Source organism: Taeniopygia guttata, chromosome 21 (assembly GCF_048771995.1).
Source record: "Taeniopygia guttata chromosome 21, bTaeGut7.mat, whole genome shotgun sequence".
In the NCBI taxonomy this organism is placed as follows: domain Eukaryota; kingdom Metazoa; phylum Chordata; class Aves; order Passeriformes; family Estrildidae; genus Taeniopygia; species Taeniopygia guttata.
In genome coordinates this window covers 5,019,179-5,037,489 of record NC_133046.1, presented here as the reverse complement: position 1 = coordinate 5,037,489, position 18,311 = coordinate 5,019,179, and the positions used below count along the sequence as shown (strand labels likewise).

Genomic DNA, 18,311 nt, shown 5'->3' with positions numbered 1-18,311 from the left:
TGTCTCTGGGGGCTCTGTCCAGGGGGGTTCCTGACCCCTGCCAGGGTCCCAGACCTGCCAGGGCAGCCAGAGGGAAGCTCTGGATTCCCACACTGAGGGAGCTCGAATGGACCTGAGGTCACCTGGGCCCTCCCCCTGCTCTGGGCTGTGTTGGAGGGTGCAGCTCTCCACCACAGCCAGGTTCTGCACGGGTGCTGGTCCCCACCACCCCTGTGGGCTTGGCCATAGGCAGATGTCAGGACCCAAATCCACAAACTGCCCCTCTGGCTTGAGCTGGGATCTGTCTCTTCATTATGGACCTGCCCAGTGATCACAGGGCTCTGTCTGCTCCTCTTTACTGCCCCTGGACCCCAACTGGTCCCTGACTTGCCCATTGACTTCCCAAATTAACTTCAGATCTGCCTCATCCAATGAATCCTTAACGTTTGAACTCTTGGTTGAACCTGCTGGCAGTGTTTGCCTGCCCTGCTCAGCTCACCTGGTGCTGTGGGATAGGATTGCTCCCAGCCCCCATCCCACAGGGAGCAGATGGATCCCACTGCTCTGACAGCACCTCATGATGTAGGTGTTTATAACCCAAAAGCTGAGCTGAGTGAAATCCCACATCAGGAATAACTGATTTTGGCACAGCTGAATTTTGAGCAGCAGGTAACACTGCAAAGCCCTTCCTGAGAGGTCCAGCAGGAGATGTCCCTGCCAGGGACTGGAACAAAATGATCTTTGGGGTCCCTTCCAACCCAAACCATTCTGTGGTTCTATGATTCTTCAACACCTCAGTCCCTAAAAAATGAGCTAAAAAAAATATGAATTGTCTCACTGGCTATTCAGTTGGGTAATTTGCATTATGGAAAAGATCAGGTTGATTCCCTTCTTTTTCACCAAACCATCAGGCTTGTGTTACCTCACACATCCTTCTTATTTCTAAATCCATTCTTTTCCCCATTCAATTTATTAAAAAGTTCATTCCTTTTCTCCACTTGTGGTCTGTAAGTGACACCTGAATCCCAGTGCTTTGAGGGATGGGGAGCCAAGATCAGGTTGGACAGGGCTTGGAACAACCTTGGAGTGGGAAGAGTCCCTGCCCACAGCAGGGATGGGATGGGATGGGTTCAAGATCCCTCCCAGCCCAGATCAGTCTGGGATTCTCTGATATGACTGATTCTCTGATTTGCTATTAATGTTTAATCACTAATGAGAGGACAGACGTCAGCCTGGTGCTGATATCTTTCTCCTCATATGAGATTTCACTCACCTTAACACTCCTTTATTGCCAGCTCCCAACAGTGGAACTTTTTTGCAGCTGCTGAGCACTGAGAGGACAAATTCCATCAGTTCCGTAATTCCAAAAATTCCTTGAAACACTGGTTAATCCAGACACTGGCAGCTCTTCCCTGTGTCCAGCACTTGCCACTCCCAGCCCCTGGTTCCCCTCATCCCTTTATCATTGTGTAATTCTGAGTTATGATGCCCACAGTCATCAGGAAGGTGGGATTTTCCCCTTTCTCACCAGTATTGTATACACAGACTTTTGTACCTGTTCTCCCTTAAATATGCCTCACATTTCCCCCTCAATTTCTCTTACCTTTCTCCTCACTCTGTTAAGCTCTTCCACATTTCCAAATTATCCAAGTCTTGCTGATACATCCATTTATTCTCTTTATTGGCTGCCACTTCTGGTCCTTCCTACTGTCACCATCCCTTGTCTCTTATCTCTAATTTTTTGAGTGTGAGTTGTTTTGTTTTTTTTTTTCTCCTTGATTCCACAATGTGGCTCTTTATCCAGCTTTCATTATTCCTTCCCTTCCATTCCTCCTCCATGACTGTCTTGGTCCTTATGGAATTTCCTTGCCCTTTTCTCCCTCTATTCTGCTGAAACTCAAAATTCCCTGGACTGATTATTGTTTAATTAGTTTAAAATACATAATTTCTATGTATTTCTCATATTTTTACTCTCTTTTGTAGTTCTAGCCACCAGTGTTCTCAGACAACCAGCTTTAGATCCTATTAAAATGCCAACCCCATCACCTCTTTCAGATTCCTACCCTGCATCCCTTCTACCCAGAAATGTTGTGTTTAACTGCTTTTATTCCCATTAACCACTGGCTTCCAACCCATCTGGCAATTATCATGTCCTACTCTGCCTATATTCTTCCTGTATATCAGAATGTTTGTTAACCTTCTTTCCTCCCCTCCACCTTTATTTATTTATCTATTTATGTATTTATTTTAATTTTCCATAAAGGGATAAATCCAGACAGCATTTGAGGCAAACAGGAAAAGAAGTTGTTTTAACAGCAGAAAAAACTTTCTTCCTTTCAAATGTACAAAAATATGAAGGCTGAAACCCATTTCTTCACAGAATCCTGGAGTCATTGAGGTTTAAATGGACACTGGGGGTCCTGCAGTTTTATCTCCCTGGGCCCTGAGTGTCCAGAACTGTTTCCAGATGATTTTTGGATGTCTCCAAGGATGGAGAATCCAGAGCTTCTCTGAGCAGCCCATTCCAGTGCTCAGTCACCCTTCTTTTTGTCTTTTTGTTTAACATCAGTGAAATTCTGATCTGCCCCCACCTAGGAAACAGAAGTACTTGCTAATTTCAAATTAAGCTCTTTTTTTTTTTGAGAAAATTCCAATACTTTTTCTGGAAAAAAATGCAAAATGATTGCAGAAAGTGTTGATGGGATTGGGCTCACTCCTGCATGGGCCTCTGCTCCCACCCCACACAAATCCAAGGATCCTGGAGTGCTCAGCAAACACTGAGCACACAAAGATGTGATTGTCCTTGGGGTAACATTTTAACTAAAGGGTCAGAGAAAGTACCAGCAGTGACGTGATTTGGTTTATAAGCAATAAAAAGTCCATAAAAGCAATGGCACACCCAAGGAGAATTCGCATTAAACATTTCGCATGTTCTGATAAAAAATATCAGGGTGGAGATAGAAACACTATTAAATCTTTCCAGGAGCTTAGCTTGTTCTTTTTTTTCCAAGAATCTAAAAGACAAATGCCATGTTCTCCTCTGCCTGGGATATTTGCACTATCATAATTTCTGATAAAGGTATTTTATTGTTGTTTTCATTCCTGTCATGGTGAGACACTTTTTGACCAGATCAGTATATATTCTGCTTTGCCCTTCCACGGGATGAGGTGACACAGGGAATCCCAATATCCCTGTTAGCATTAATCACCTGCTTTAAATAGCAAATACCCCACAGCTTTGTGTCTCCCAGCTGGGAATTGTCATTGTCCCAGGCGCCTTTGAATTTTTGATATGTCCTGGTAAATGTCCAACCTCTCTCCTGGGACATACCTGTGACAAAAACCTGGAAAATCCTATGCAAGGTGACCAAGGTGGTGAGGGGTGTGTGGCACGTCAGATTGGAGGGGAGATGAACTTCTTTAATCTGGGAACAAGGAGAGGAAAAGGGTGAGGGGGGCAACTGTGAGGAACAGATTAATCATGGAAGGGTCTCCTATTTCCAGATCCTTCAGAAAGGCACATCCAGTGACACTTTTGTGACACTTCCAAGGATTCATGTCTCAATTTGCTCATGAGCCACATTGGCTTTTTATAGCTTTGGAAGAACTTTTTTTTATTATTATTTTGGAAGCTTGTACCAAGTGTGGCACATATTTGTTGGTAAAAAATATGTGGTATGAAGCTTTGAAGGGAGAATGTCTTTCCTTCTCTGGAGCTGCTGAGAACAGGTGCTGTTCATTTTACCTGGAAGCTGATCAGATACCAGCCACATTGCTCATTTTAAGTTAGATGATTAGATCTTGGCTGTGAAAGAACAAGTTGCATTTTCTGTTGCAGAGTTGTATTCTGGAGATATTACAAAGTGCTGCCCATACCACCAGAGCTGACAGAGGATCACAGCCTCCTCAGGTGGGTCCTGCACAGCTTGGAGAAAAGGTAACCAGGGAAGTACAGGAGAAATGAGAACATTTTCCTGTCCACAGGAGAAGAATTGTGTGGCTGAGGATGAAAGCAAAGGTGACAGACATGGAGACAGGGGCACCAAGGGCTGCCCTGGCAGAACTTGCTGAACTCTGAGGTGTCCCTTGTGTTTTTGAAAGCAGAATCAAAATGCTTTCAGGTTGTGGTAGGAGAGGTGATGGTGGGAGGGCTTTGTGATTTGGAAATAATTTCCTTGAAAAATCAAAATGACACCTTGTGCTGGTGTCTTTACCTTTTAAATGTCAAGCAACCCCAGTTCCCATGCTGCCACAGGACCTGCTGCACAGGAGGTGGCACAGTGATGGATTTGAGCTGTCCAGAACATTATTTCTCCTCCCCTTGCCTCTCCCTCACAAAAAATCTCTTCTGCATACATAGGGTGGCCTGACAGGTCCAGGCAAGTGCACCAAAAGTGCAGTAGAATATGGTCCCCTGTAGGAGATGGACCAGCTGGTGGTGAGGATCTGCCTTCCAAACATGGCTTTCTTTTTGATTTTTCTTTTCTTTTCATTTTGTTTTATTTTGTTTTTCAGGTTTCTGGAGAGCAAGGTGATAAATAAAATTATTTCCTTACTCCATACTCTATAGCTGACAAATTAGGAAACAAGAGAGAAGAGAAGAATCAATCCCAGGAGAACAGGAAACTTCTCCCTATTCAGCTTGTAAATGAATTTCTGTGTGTTTTGGTCACATTAATCAAACATATTTGGTAAGTCCTTTGTTTTATTTTTTATTTTAGTTGGTTTGCATTTCATCCTCTGTCCAGTTTGAACTTTATTGAGGTCAGGAAGATTTCTTTATCTCTGTTGAGGGATGGCCTTTTTCACCTTCAGTTTGTGTGCTGAGTAGTGAACTTGGATGAGATTTCTTTGACAGGAAGATTTAGAAGTTTTTAAATACATGGGGAATAAAATAAAATATGATGCCCAGTTGCTGTCAAATCCTTCATCCTGAATTCCTGGCCATTCTGACAGCAGGGATTAAGAGCTGTAGTGATGGATTTGCAGGCATGGCACTTGTATTTTCCTTTGCCAGGACTAATGGGGATCTGGCCAAGCTGAGTGAGTTGTTCAGCACCCTCAGCTCTGTTGTTGTGGAGGGTTTTAGGGAGATGAGGCATTTCACAGTCAATGACAGTGTCCTCTCCAGCAGGGAGCTGCTGCTGCAGGAGGACCTGCAGGCCCTGGCTCAGAAGTACTGAAATAAAGAATTGCTCAGTAAGTGCTGAAATACTTCAAGGAAGGTGTATTTTGTTGTAGCTATTACAGGCTACGTGAGGCAAACTTCTCTGGAAGTAGTACTAACACCTTCTGTCAGATGTACCTTGAGGGAGGAGGAAAGGAAATGGAAAGGCATTTTTCAGATCTTCCTTGTGATGATTTCAAACCTTAACACGATTTGGAAGCTTTGGAGAAACACAGTTTATGAAGGGAAAGAGCTTTGAAATGAAACTGAGTTGCAAATCTGGAGTCAGGCTTTGAAAAAGGGTATTCTTTAATGAAATCTTAAAAGAAAAGGCATTGCCTGGAGGCTTTGTGCTTAAAGGTGTGAATCATTCTGAGTGTGGATGGGGATCTGAAAGTGATGTGTAAGTAAAAACAGTAAGTAAAGCAAGTGAAAGTTAATAGTTGGTTTCTCTTCTTGTCATCAGTTTTGAAGAAAGGAAAAAAAATCAGGATTTGTGTGACTTCTCCTCTCTGTGAACAAAAAGTGCAAGGAACTTGTGAGTGGGAGGCCTTAAAGCAAAGCTGGTTTCCTGCAGCAGCAGCTGCTTTTGGTGCACATGAAAGCTTCTGTAGGTTTGTTTAAATGTTCTGTATCAGTTAAGAAAGTATCATGTATTTAAGGGATTCTGTAAAAGCTTTATCTTTTTTAGTTTTTTCACCCTTTAAAACTCCTCAGAATGACATGAAAAGGGTTTGTCATTCTGTATACATGCACTATAACTTAGTGCATGTGTGAGTCGTGTTGCTCCAGGCTTCAGGAGCTTCTCTCGTGTCCAGTTTGGAATCCCTGGAGCTCCCAGAGCCCCCTTGAACAGCCCAGGCTCCATCAGGCTGCCCAACGAGGCTGGAACTTGCCATTGTAACAACTGAATCAGCACAGGAGAGCACCTTGCTTGCACAATTCTATACCAGGAAAATCCTTTGGAGTATCTGATGTGTGTTTTGGTGGTGGTTATCTTCTTACAGAAAATATTAAAGACAAGAGCAAACCTCAAGCCTCATCTCGTGTGAATTGTGGGAATTCTGAGAGCTCAGCAGGGGTGTTAACACATGGGCCTGTGAGACTGTGAGCACCAGAGAAGGCACTGCTTGGCTGGGAGAGCCTTCATCAGGAATTGCAGATAGTGTGGGGCTCTGGTTTCTCCTCTCCCACAGCTTAAGGAGGCAAAACACATTCAGGAGTATCATATACATAATTTTGTTCTTAACACGCAATTAGCTTCACACATCACTGTGCTGTAACTGCAATTCCCTGGCTCCAGTTCCCCATCTTTTGCATATTTTAACAGCAGAAAAGTCCATCCAACAGATGACTAGGAAAGAGCATTTCCCAGACTCCTTGGTATTTATCTTGGTTTGATTTCTCATCTTACTTTTTAACAGATTTTGTCTGGCTCTTCTGAGCGTTGTCCACACTCTTCCCTCTTCTTCCCCCATCATTTTAACAAGAGAACTTTCCTCTACTTGAAGCTGGTGGCACTTTTTAATGCTTTTTTGACTGCTTGCTTATTGAGACTCCTGCTCTGATGAATGTTGTTCTTCAGCAGCCTCTTGCTCCAGCCAAGCTCCATCAGTAATTCAGCCAGGCCTCAATGAGATTAGCTCTGGGTGAATATGACACTCATTAATTGACTGAAAGGACTCAAGAGATACAGGCAAGAGGTTTCCTCTCAATTTTTTGAAACTCTCTTCTGAGCTTCTAAAAATTGAGTTAGTTCAACGAGTAAAGCTCAGAGCAGTTTGACACAGCTCAAAAGGTGCCAAGCAACTTAAACAATGATGTGCTAAAGCCCATCCCATGGGCTAGGATGTGATAAAGGCTCCATTCCCTTGCTTGTCTCCACCTGCTCTGACTGACATTCAGTTTTATGTTACCTGGGACAAACCTATCCCTGTTCATACACTCCTGGCTGAATGAGATGCTGGAACACGGCTGCAGCATGTCTGACTGCAGCATGTCTAGGCAAACATCATCAACGTGGCTCTTTGCTTATGAAGTCTTGCTTAACTAGCCTTAGGCAAAAGGCAGCTGAAACTCTGAAAAAGTCAGTATTTTAGTTGCCCACCTAGAGACACTGCAAAAGTGGCCAGTGCTCAGTTCTACATGAGACCCTACAGTTTCCTCCTGTTGACCATTACCCAAATTTCCAGTATCTCTTCAACCCCCAGCATCCCTGGGCCAGCACATCCTGCAGCATGACAGCTCAGACACGAATCTGTGGAAGGGATGATGGATCTGTAGACACAACTGCCTTGCAGGTGCCAAACACCATCCCAGCATGTGAAAAATGTGTATTTTTTGATTGGCTTTTCGCAAATATTACAATGGATATTATATGTGTAATGTTAGAAAGTTATGCTGTATTAATTCTCTTAAGTAGTGTGTTAAATATAGTTTTAGGTTCCAACATGATGTTAAAATAGAGACTATGTATGTGGGGGAAGTTGTTTTTTTTTTAGGAATGAGGTACTCACTTTGAGGAACACCTAAATCTTCCAAAGGAGAGGAATTTATGGCTTCTTTTCAGAAGAAACTAATTTCTTCAGGCCTTGCTCAGACTCGAAGATGCCAGAGGATTAAAGGAAACAGTTGACATACAACAGACAGAGTTTCTTGTTTTAAATAGAATGTATGCATAACCATGAAGGATATATGAATATGCAACAAGTGCATTGTTTTAAGGGTGATTCCTTTGTTCACAAGGTATGCTTTTCATGACTTAGTGTCCGACAGCATCCGGACATCCGTAATTCTTTGCTTTTTATTGTCTTGTAATTGTCCTAACTCTAAACTTTATTACTCAAATTGTATTATTATTTTTATAACCATTTTATTATTAAATTTTCAAAATTTTAAAAACCAAGTGATTGGCATTTTTCACACAGCAGCTCACAGGGCACATAGAGCTGTGGCAGTGCTCAGCACAGGGGTGATGTTTAAGTCCTGAAACTCACAGCTGCTCAGGTGGAATCAGCTATAGCTGCACAAGCCCCTGCTCCCTCTCCTGCTGCATCCATTGGAGTGCTTGATTCAGGCACTGATCTCTGCCTTCTCACACTGAAGTGTTTGGAACTGTCTGAGGGGTGACTTGGAATCACCTTTGTGGACAGAATTTGTGTGACTTGGATGGGAAACAGTCTGGTCTTCTGTTCTCATCAATGGCCACTCACTGAACTCACACATTTGGAGAAAGCTCAAATAACCAGAAGGAATAATCAGCTGTGTGGAGTCCAACAACAGGTTTGAGGAAGCTCTTTCCCTCCTGGGCATTGTTGTACTCACCAAGGATGGGTGAGAGGTTTGAACTTGTTATTAGTTGGCTGCTGCTCTGAGGCTTTCCCGGACTAAAATCCTGGTCTTGATTCCCATTCTAGGGGAAAGTGCCAGAGCCACTTTTCTGTCAAGGATAAAGGACTAAGTGGAGTTCAGGTCCCACAGCAATTTAAACAGAAGGAGCTAGAAGTAGGCTCCATTCCTGATCTGCTCCTTATAAAAACACAGGACTTGAACAATGAAAATACTTCTTTAACCCAAACTATTTGTGTGAGAAAGAAGACAGTCACCCAGACAATTAAGAGAAAAATAGGTGTTATCTTCCCAACACAAGAATACAGAGATCTAGACTCAGCTCTGCAGCTCAGCAATGCTTTGCAAACCCTTGTGACCACAAATAAACTGTACCAATACTGGTGGTAGGAGGAGACACTGGGAAAGAAGTGCTAAGTCCCATAAGAAACAGGAGAAAGCAGGAGAGTACTGACCCTACAAATCCTTTGCACACAGTGGCTGGACCACCTACACTGTTTGTAGGGTCACTATCAGGGCAAAGCTAAACCCCAACTTTGCTAAAGTCTGCTTCTTCCAGTTCTCTCTTTCCAAGCCTCTCAGAGGGAGCATTTTTGTCTTTTCCTGATGCCACCTAGTGCCTTTCCCCTGCACGCTCAGCTGCAGCTCAGTGGTTCAGCCCTCAGAGCCAGCACCCTTCCTGCAGAGGAAAAGAGGGGCAGCTCAGTGGGGCCAGGACTGACAGAACTACCTGACAGCAGCAGGGAGATGGGCAGCTGGAAAACCACTTGGAAAACTGTAACAGAGGTGGCATTTGGAGTGCAGAATAGCTTGGACAGCAGGGACTGAGACTGCAGCACAGAGGGTGACAGAAGCTGGAGGAGCTATTGGGCAGCTACACTACAATACAAAATATGCAACAGGATCTTTAGTGCTTAATTTTGATGATAACTTGTCATCCCTAAAGATAAGTGAGAGGAAGCCAGACCAACTAGAGAGTGCACCTGGAAGCACAGCAAACCTTCAGATCTCTGTCTTCTCTCCCCCACTCCCCGCAGAGAACACTGCCCCACACTGATGTCACCTTAACCCGAGCCAAGTGTTTAATTGAGTGCAAGGGAGTGACAGTGGTTGTGCTGGGAGGGTGATTCCCACGCTGCAGGGCTACAGAATCTTCAGAACAGAAGTAAAGAGGTGAAGGCAGATCCATCTTATAGTGTGCAATGGAAAAAAACTTATGCATCTGGGGGCAGCATTGGAAATAATGATGCCTCCTAAGGACTTGCAAACACCCAGACCTGAGGCATCTCAGCATGACTGAGATGAGAGATTTGTCAGCACAACTGACTCCCCAACATCAGTACTGAACATCAGGCAATGGAGCTAAGGTTTGCTTTTTAAATATATATATAGTGCCAGTCACCATATTGATAAACATTCTTTGGAACCTCTCTGAGGGCAGAGATAAGAACAGCAGTCAGCCTGTTGGCACCTCAGCACTTCTGTTTCTAACCAATTAAAATAATTAACAACCTTAACAAAAAAAAAAAAAAAAAAAAAAAAAAAAAAAAAAAGCCACAAGACTGCTGCCAGCATGCCTGGCTGGTGTTTAATACTGCTACTCCATCAGGGTTGGAGGGAGACCTATTGTGAATGGCAACAGTTGGCACTGTGACTTCTCCAGCTGTGCAGGAGTCACAGGAGGGCAGTGGGATGCAGAAGCTCAGACCTGTTACCAGTCAAAATGTGTCAGCAGCAGGGAGCTCCCACGAGGAGAGAGTGAGCCAACTGTGCACAAAGCTCTCTCTCTCTCTCTCTTTCTCTCTCTCTGTGCTTAAGGCTGAGTCAGGGACCCTCTGGACTCTTCCCAGACCACCAGACAGAAATATGTGTCAGTTTTAAATACATCACGCCAGCTGGGGGTGTGGGGTGTGGTTGGGATGGGAGAATTTAGAATGGGTGCAGGGAGGAGAGAAAGGAAAAAGACATCTTACGTTTCCAGTACTGGAAAGAACAGTTTTGACTTCACACAATAAGTCACTGGACCTTTTCAATAGTCTTATCTGGCTTATGCCCCATCATCCTTAACACATCAGAGGGAATGTTGGCTGGCCAAGGGTTAAACAATCCCACACAGTGGAGAGCAAATCTGCAGTCTGCTGAGAAGATCCCAGCCACATCACTGATGATCTCAGAGTCCAGCTGGAAGGAAGGAAGCAGCGTCTCGGTCTCACACATCACTCAGGGCCTGCAGAGAGACAAAGATGGACTGTCAGGATGGACCTGCCACAGCTCTGCAGTGGAAATATGAATCACCACCTCTGCAATACAGCTATGGGATTTGCTTTCATCCCTACCACACACTAAGGAAACTGCAGCTACAGCCCAGTGGGCATATTGAGGGAATAATGTGGAATACAGACTATCCTTCGAGAAGCAAGATTAAACTATGCTGGAGCATCCCTTCTTTACCCTCTTGTTTGTGCTAGAAACCACAAGCACATTTTAGCTAAGACTTTTGGAGCTTTCCAGTGGGAAACACTGGAAAGGCTCTTGGACCTGGCTTTGGTAGGTGAAGTAGGAGTGATCTGTCATCAAGGCCCAACACATCAGCCCAAAGAACAGCTCCTAAAATGAACTCTTGTCTTCCCTGACTGACTCATACTCTGCTCTGTCATACAAAATGCTGTCCTGCTCTGACTTGCCCACAGAAGTCCTTGGGACTGCAAGAAATCCTCAGTCCTGTCTACTCCCACTCCTACCACATCCTCGAGGGAGGTGTTGTGGCACAGTCTGCCTTACCTTCCGTGCAAACTCTGGCAGAATGAATGCTGCCCGGTGAATATCAGAGTTGTAGTATTTCAGACTCCTCTCCTCTACTTGCTGTTGTGAGAGCTGCTGCACAGGCTCCCTGAAATTTGTGTTCTGCAAAAACAACGTCAGTGGCTCTGAGTATTTGGAGAAGGAGACAGAGGCTGTGAGACAGGCACCCTGATGCATGGCACAGAACTGAGATGACTCACAGGAAAACAAATAATTTTCTGTTCTAGCATGAGGTCAAAGGTTCTGTGCAGCCCCAGTACCAAGGGCTGGGGTTGATGCTCTGTAACTCCTGTGACCAGCACTCACGCACAGATGTCAGGGCATGAGGTCGGACTGCATGAGCCATGTGCCAGATGAAGCTGTGAGAGTGCCTGAGCATCCTTTGAAGGATTTCTCTTCAAAGGAGAGTCCATGTTTGTGTTAAGTTTGGCACAGTGCATGCTGCCAGCATCCCAGATTAGTCGTGTGCTGCAGCAGCAAACCCCAAACCCATCTGACAGTCACACTGAAACAGACTGGGAGAAGAGTAAACTTCAGTGGTAAACTTCAGATTACCAGCCTACATCCTGACACCAACTCTCACTTGGAGGCCTCTGTGAGCAGATTACCAGTCACAGGTTGATTCTCAGAAGCTGCATCCTTTATAACAGTCAGCATCAAATAAACCAAAACCTCAACATGCTCTGGAAATTGGTAGTGACTTCCTCCCTTCCAAGTTTATTGTACTAGACAGAAAATTATGAGCATTTCTAAAGCAACTTGTCAATTCTGCACTTCATTCAGCACTGAGCAGGCTGCATTGCAGCTCTGGGCTGGCAGAGCCAGGCCCCAGCAAGAATCTTGAGGCCTCACAGCTGGGAGAGCTCAGTGCCACAGCTCAGGTTCTGCAAGGGACAGCCTCAGGCAGGTTCTAGGGAATGGAAAAGGGCACCTGAGGTGCCTGCTACTCACTGGGTTCTTGCTGCAGAGCATGAAGCCAATCTGCCCGCTGGGATACGTGGGGATGGTGCAATAGGCGTATTCCACAACTGGGAACAGAGACTTGCAGAACTGACGCATCTCCTTAATGAGATCCAGGTGCAGCCACTGGCACTCACCTGCAGGGAGAGAGTCAAGGAGTAAGGTGAGAGCTGCCCTTCTCCTCTGCACACAACTGTGCCAGCTTAACAGTGGTTCCAAGTCTCAACCTGTACAGCTCACGTAGTTGCAAAGATGAGACAAGACCCTTGTGCCAGTTTTGCTAAGCCCAGTCCAATAATTAATGAGCTGACATAGATCAAAACCACTGCTTTACCTGGAGATGACATGTTTCACTCCCTGCATCACATCTCCCCAAGAAGAGTCCCCTCTGTGCCTCACACTTGGTATGTAAAGGTCTCATCAGCCTCTGCCCAGGGACAGCATCCTCACCTTGGCAGCAGAGAATCCCATCTTCTCGCAGGGCTGTCTTCATCAGCTGGTAATAAGATTCTTTGAACAAACTTTCTGCAGGACCTGGGAGAACGGTGAATAAAGAAAGGTTTTGAGCCTAGGTGAATCCCAGCCTGCACCTAGCAGGGCAAAACAGTCAGAATTTTAGCTTTGCTAAATAGCAAGCCCAGGTCCCCTATTAAACAAAGCCTTAGCAGCTGCTTCTTGCTTCACTGAACATTTTTTAAGCAGAACTCCTGCTCCAAATTTCCTTTTAGAGATGCCTCTCTCTGTGTTAACTAGGGCAAGACTGAAGGCAAGACTCAGACTTGTTGATGGGTTCCTAAAATAAGGTACCACATCTACATTTGGTCCTTCTCTACCTCAGTTTCCCCCTTCAGAAATGCAGCAGCCTCACCACAGCTATCTCCAGGGCAGGGGCTGCACCAACAGTGTGTGAGCCACTGCTTTATCAGTTTGCAAAGCTGCCCTTGCCAGCACGGTGCTGCATCCCTCGTGGGATTGCTGGACTTGGGGAACAACTCTGCCAGAAGAAATAGTTGCTGGAGCTGAATTTAGAGGAGAGAAATGTAACAGCTGGCTTGAAGGCTTGCTAATACAATTTTATGGTTTCCATCCTTCCCTTTCCTTACTAAAAGAACCAAGTCAGCAGCAGTCTTTTCACTTGAAAGGATCCTCAGCAGACTGGCATAACTTCCAAGAAGTAGGCAGAATAAAAAGTATGAAGAGGTATGTGGAAAACAGTGCCCTTTTATGGCTAGAATTCTTACCCATGGGGTCAGACGAGTCTGTGATAATTACATCAAAGGCTTCTTGATTTTGTTTCATGAACTCAAAACCATCTCCCACATGCAGTGTCAGCTTAGCACTGGAATACCCCACTGCCATCCCTGGGAGGTATTTTTTAGATACCTGGATCACATCCTGCAATACAAGAGAGCACAAGTGGGTCAGAGGCCTACAAGAAGCTGCTTCTCAGGCTCCTGTGCAGTTGTGAGTGAAGAACAGCACCGTGAGTCATTTCCTTCCCTACCTTCAGCTCGAGTCTGACTTGCCAGTGTAATCCACAAAAGCTGCCAGCATCTTCAGCCAGCAAGCTACTCTCAGCCTTTTCCTACAGCCTCAGGGTTCAGTGACATGCTTGGTCTGTCTATGCCAAACTCAACAAAAACCTGGAGCTTCAAAATCTCCCTGAGGAACTGAGCAAATATGATTACAGGTCAGATTGCTCTGTGCTCCTTTTTCCTAAAGAACATCACTTGCATAGGTGACCTCAGCTAAATCAATTTCTTTTTCTTTCTAAGTAAAACCATGCCAGCAGGTTTCTGAATGCAAGATGAGAAATATCCCCATCTTTGCACTACAGCCATTATATCAATCACCCTGTAAGATAAAATTTTCTCTCTAAAATTGTTAGACAGCCACTGCCCTGGGCCAAGCAAGTACTGAACACTAGCAGCTTCTCACAGCTGGCAAAACCAAAAAAATATGCTGGTGTCAGGCAGTGCTTGTTAAAACCACGGACATTTGCCTACTTAGCTGGCAGACAGAGCACACAATCTCATATAGCATATTTCCTGTTCTTGATAGAGCTTTACTCTGAGCAAAACTTCCTGAGAAAGTAAAATATCAGGCTGAGTAAAGTAAAATAAAACTGGCTGAGAGGAAGACTGGGAAAAGAGAAAACTTCAGTGGTCTGAAAAGAGTTACCAGCCCACATCCTAACACTGATTCTCACTTAGAGGCCTCTGTAAGCAGACAGGTTACCAAGCACAGGCTGATTCTTAGGCATCCTAACAGTCAGCATCAATAAGGCAAAGCCTCAACACACTCTGATTGGTAGTGACTTCCTCCCTTCCAAGTTTGTTGTACTAGACAGAAAATTATGACCATTTCTAAAGCAACTGGCCCATCTATCACAGAAGCAAATCCCTGCTGCTTATTTCCTGATTTTGGTTGCAAGAGACTGCTCAACAAAGCAACCATCCTCCTCTCCCAGGGGCCAGGAGTACTCTGGCAGCGAAGGAGAGGGAAAAGCAGCACCTCCACAAAGCCAGGGCACCCCTCCAGATCCCGTGCTTGGCCCACGGCTGCCTGGAAGGGCCTGAATCGTGTGTGTGTGTGAAAGAAATCACATGGAAGAGGCAGCCAGCTGCCACGTAGATGACTTGTAAGGCAAAGAGAGGCGGCGCTGTCATTGTCACGCCAGCAGGACCAGCAGCGAACGCGCCCGGTGCTGACGAGGGCCAGCAGGTGAAAGCGCAGCTCCCGCGGGCGATGCGAAGCCGGGCTCGCTTTGCGGGGCTGGTTTAGCCGGGCTGGCTTTGCGGGGCTGGCTTTGCCGGGCTGGCTTTGCCGGGCTGGCTCTGCCGGGCTGGCTTTGCCGGGCTGGCTTTGCGGGGCTCGCTTTGCCGGGCTGCCCGCCCGCCCCGAGGGGCTCTGCCCGCAGCCGCAAGCCCAACGCACCTCATCGATTTCGCACTGCACCACGGACTCCACGGTCGGGTGTTTGACCACCTCCCGCAACACTCCCCCATCGCCGCCGCCGATGATCAGCACCTGGCAGAGCAGAGGGCAGAACTGTCAGCGGGGCCGGCCCGGGGGAACTTTGGCCGTGCGGCCGGAGGAGAGCGGCGTGAGATCCCCGCGGGCCCGCAGAGGAGCTGCGGGGCCCCGGAGCCGGCCCCGGCGGCCCGCGACAGGCCCCGGCAGCCCCGCAGGGGAATGCGGGAACGCCGAGCTGCGGGCCGGGCAGCGCTCACCTTGCGGGGGTCGGGGTGGCTGCAGAGGGGCAGGTTGGCGATCATTTCCTGGTAGGAGAACTCGTCCCGCTCCGTGCACTGGATCACCCCATCCAGGACCAGGACGTTGCCGTACGTGGTGCTGGGCAGAGCGGGGAAGCGGGGTTGGAGCCGGCCTGGGGCCGCGCTCCCCGCCCCCTCTCCGCGCCGCCAGGCCCCGCCGCATGGCGCTGAGCGGCCCCGCCATCCACCCACCGCCCCGGGCGGCCCTCCCGCACCTGCGGAAGACGAGGATCTCCTGGTAGCGGGAGCGCTGGTGGTGCAGGAGCTCCTCCACCTGCAGCGACATGGCCTGGCCGGGCCAGAGCCGGCACGTCTCGCGGAACCAGCCCTCGCGGATCAGCGCCGCCGCGCCGCGCTCCATCCCGCGCAGCAGCGGAGCGGCCGCCCCGGGGCCACCTGCGCTCGGCCGCCGCCGCCGCCCGACCCCACCGGCGCGGGAGCCGCGCGCAGGGCCCCGCGCCGCCCCCGCCTGCGCGCGCCGCCATTGGCCCGGGGCCCGTGACGGCCGAGCCACGTCGGGCGGGGCGGGGCCGCCCCCGCCGCCGCGGGAAGGGCGCGCCCGAGCCGCGCCGCCACAGCCGCGCTGCGAGCGCACCGCGCGGCTCCGCCCCGCCACAGCCTCGCTGCGAGCGCCCGGCACGGCTCCGCCCCGCCACAGCCTCCGTTCTGAGCGCACCGAGCCCTCGGCAGCCTCTGCTCCGCCCCGCCACAGCCTCGCTGCGAGCGCACCGAGCCCTCAGCACGGCTCCGCCCCGCCACAGCCGCGCTCCGAGCGCACCGCGCGGCTCCGCCCCGCCACAGCCTCCGTTCTGAGCGCCCGGCACGGCTCCGCGCCGCCACAGCCTCCGCTCCGACCGCTCCGAGCCCTCGCCACGGCTCCGCGCCGCCGGCGGAACCACGCGCGACCGATTTTCGGGAAAGCGAAAAGTCTGATTTTTAAGGGTTGGACGTAATGAGCGTGCATTGTGCTGGATTTCAAGAGGACAGGTGGTGAGAGCATCTCTGAAGGATAAAGGCTGAGGCAGCTGGGCCTGTTTAGCCTCGAGAAGAGACGGGTGAGAGGGCACTCATTAATGGGTAAATATCTAAAGGGAAAATGCCGAGAAGAGGCAACTAAGGCTCTGCCTAGTGGTGCAAAGCACTGGCACACAAGGCAACAGGCAGAACTGATGCACATGAAGTCCCAGCTGAACATTAGGAAAAACTTTCCTATGTGGGTGACCAAGGACAGGAATGGATTGCCATAGAGGGTGTGGAGACTTTTTCACCGGACATATTCCACCTGGGCACCATCCTGTGCCACATGCTCCAAGATGACCCTGCTTGGGCAGGGAGATTGCACCAGATGATTTGCTTTGGTGCCTACCAACTTCACCCATCCTACGATTCTGTGGATATTGCAAAAACAGATTCAGTTCTAGTGCTGGTGGGCCCAGGTGAGGGCTCCGTGGCCTTACAGAATGTGGTGTTCTGTGAGAAGCCGACTTTAGGAGAAATGCACCAAGGTTCTAGCGAGAGTAGTTCTCCAACTAGGTTACACAAATACCTCCAACAACTGCTGCACAAGAGTAAAACAACCTCACAGTAGGGAACTCCACTGCTACAACTTCACAGGCACAACCAAGTGAATAAAGCATGTATGCAGTTGCTAGTCACTTCCATTAAAGATATTTTTAAAAACTTTTGCAATTCATAAAGGGAAAACAGAAAAAGCCTAAAATTAGGATCATCCTTGAAATGTCACTTTCCTTGGAATTTAAAGTACAGGATTTAAACCACAGAGATTTTAATATCTCCTGGGCCAATGGGGCTTTTGCTAACACTTACTTGTTCTTCAAGTTAAAGAAATAACAAGAACTGGTAAAGCTGACAAGGAAGGAATTGGCAGCCCCTGCAAATGCACTTGGAGACAATTGTTATTTAACTGCCTCTTTACAGAAACATTCTCCACAAAACTATTCAGCCACGCAAGCAGATTTTATAAGAAAGAGACTCTGTCCTACCATTACAATACTTAGTCAGCACTGTTCACACTAAGATACCTAAGAAGGAAAATCCCTCCTCTGTTCCTTCCAATCCCTATTTCCCAGAAACAGGGAAAGACTGAAAACAAACTAAATCTCAAGCCTCCTCCTAGTCTTTGTAAAATAAAGCCCTGTTAAAATGTCATGTTCCCTACCTCCACACAGCAACATTACCAGCTGTCAGAGGTCTTCATTAGAATAAACTCTGTCACTGACCCATCCAATACTGATGATATTGTTTCTGATACTGTTTTTACAAAGACTTAAAGATAATTCAGTGTGGATATTTAAAACTTGGACAAGTTAGTATTTAAAACTTGGACAAGTTAGTTCAGCTGTAGAGATTCAGCTGCAGCACAGAACGCTCTACCTTTTCCCCACCACAACACTGCCAATCCATATTCCCTTCTGCCTAATGCTCTTTTCTCTTACTTTCACTCTGGAACTTTATGGTGAAGCCATTGGTCTCCTATACCTTTTTTTTTTTTTTTTCTTCCTTAAAATACAATCTTTCCATTAAAATACACCAACACTGTGAGGTAAACACGCTCTTTTTCTGTATTACCTTGTACTGTAAGAGATGAGCTGTGCAGTTCAATTTGTAAGCAAGGTCTGTCATGAAAGACACTCTGGCCTCATTTCCTTCTCTGAACTGCTGGTGTTTGAGTCACAGCTACTGCAGCTCTATTTCTTCTGTGCTACCTACAGAGATGCCAAGAGATTCCTCCTGTACCAATGACATGCTGGCTCTGCACT

General features: G+C 47.3%; 1 protein-coding gene and 1 long non-coding RNA gene across 4 annotated transcripts; one reads left to right on the top strand and one right to left on the bottom strand.

The window, feature by feature from the left end:
* Positions 1 to 3,160: 3,160 nt before the first annotated feature.
* On the top strand, positions 3,161 to 9,784 carry LOC140680405 (uncharacterized). 3 transcript variants are annotated; one of them, XR_012051657.1, is made up of 3 exons: positions 3,161 to 3,342; positions 3,818 to 3,916; positions 4,495 to 9,784. It is a non-coding gene; the product is annotated as an uncharacterized lncRNA (long non-coding RNA). The 3 variants fall into 3 exon arrangements; XR_012051655.1 differs by having other exon boundaries at positions 3,161 to 3,889; XR_012051656.1 differs by having other exon boundaries at positions 3,161 to 3,916.
* SRM (spermidine synthase) lies at positions 8,760 to 16,004 on the bottom strand. Its single transcript, XM_030289186.4, has 8 exons — positions 15,747 to 16,004; positions 15,490 to 15,610; positions 15,194 to 15,286; positions 13,498 to 13,651; positions 12,707 to 12,790; positions 12,248 to 12,393; positions 11,276 to 11,398; positions 8,760 to 10,721 (listed from the first exon to the last, which is right to left on the bottom strand). The coding sequence occupies exons 1-8, from the start codon at positions 15,890 to 15,892 to the stop codon at positions 10,704 to 10,706; spliced, it is 885 nt and encodes a 294-aa protein (XP_030145046.1). The 5' UTR covers positions 15,893 to 16,004; the 3' UTR covers positions 8,760 to 10,703.
* Positions 16,005 to 18,311: the final 2,307 nt, after the last annotated feature.

Coding starts and splice junctions, on each gene's coding strand:
- SRM (XM_030289186.4), bottom strand. CDS start 15,892: ATGGAGCGCGGCGCGGCGGCGCTGATCCGCGAGGGCTGGTTCCGCGAG. Junction 15,287..15,489: donor GCCACCCCGACCCCCGCAAG/GTGAGCGCTGCC, acceptor CTGCTCTGCCAG/GTGCTGATCATCGGCGGCGG. Junction 13,652..15,193: donor TGCAGTGCGAAATCGATGAG/GTGCGTTGGGCT, acceptor CTTGTATTGCAG/GATGTGATCCAGGTATCTAA.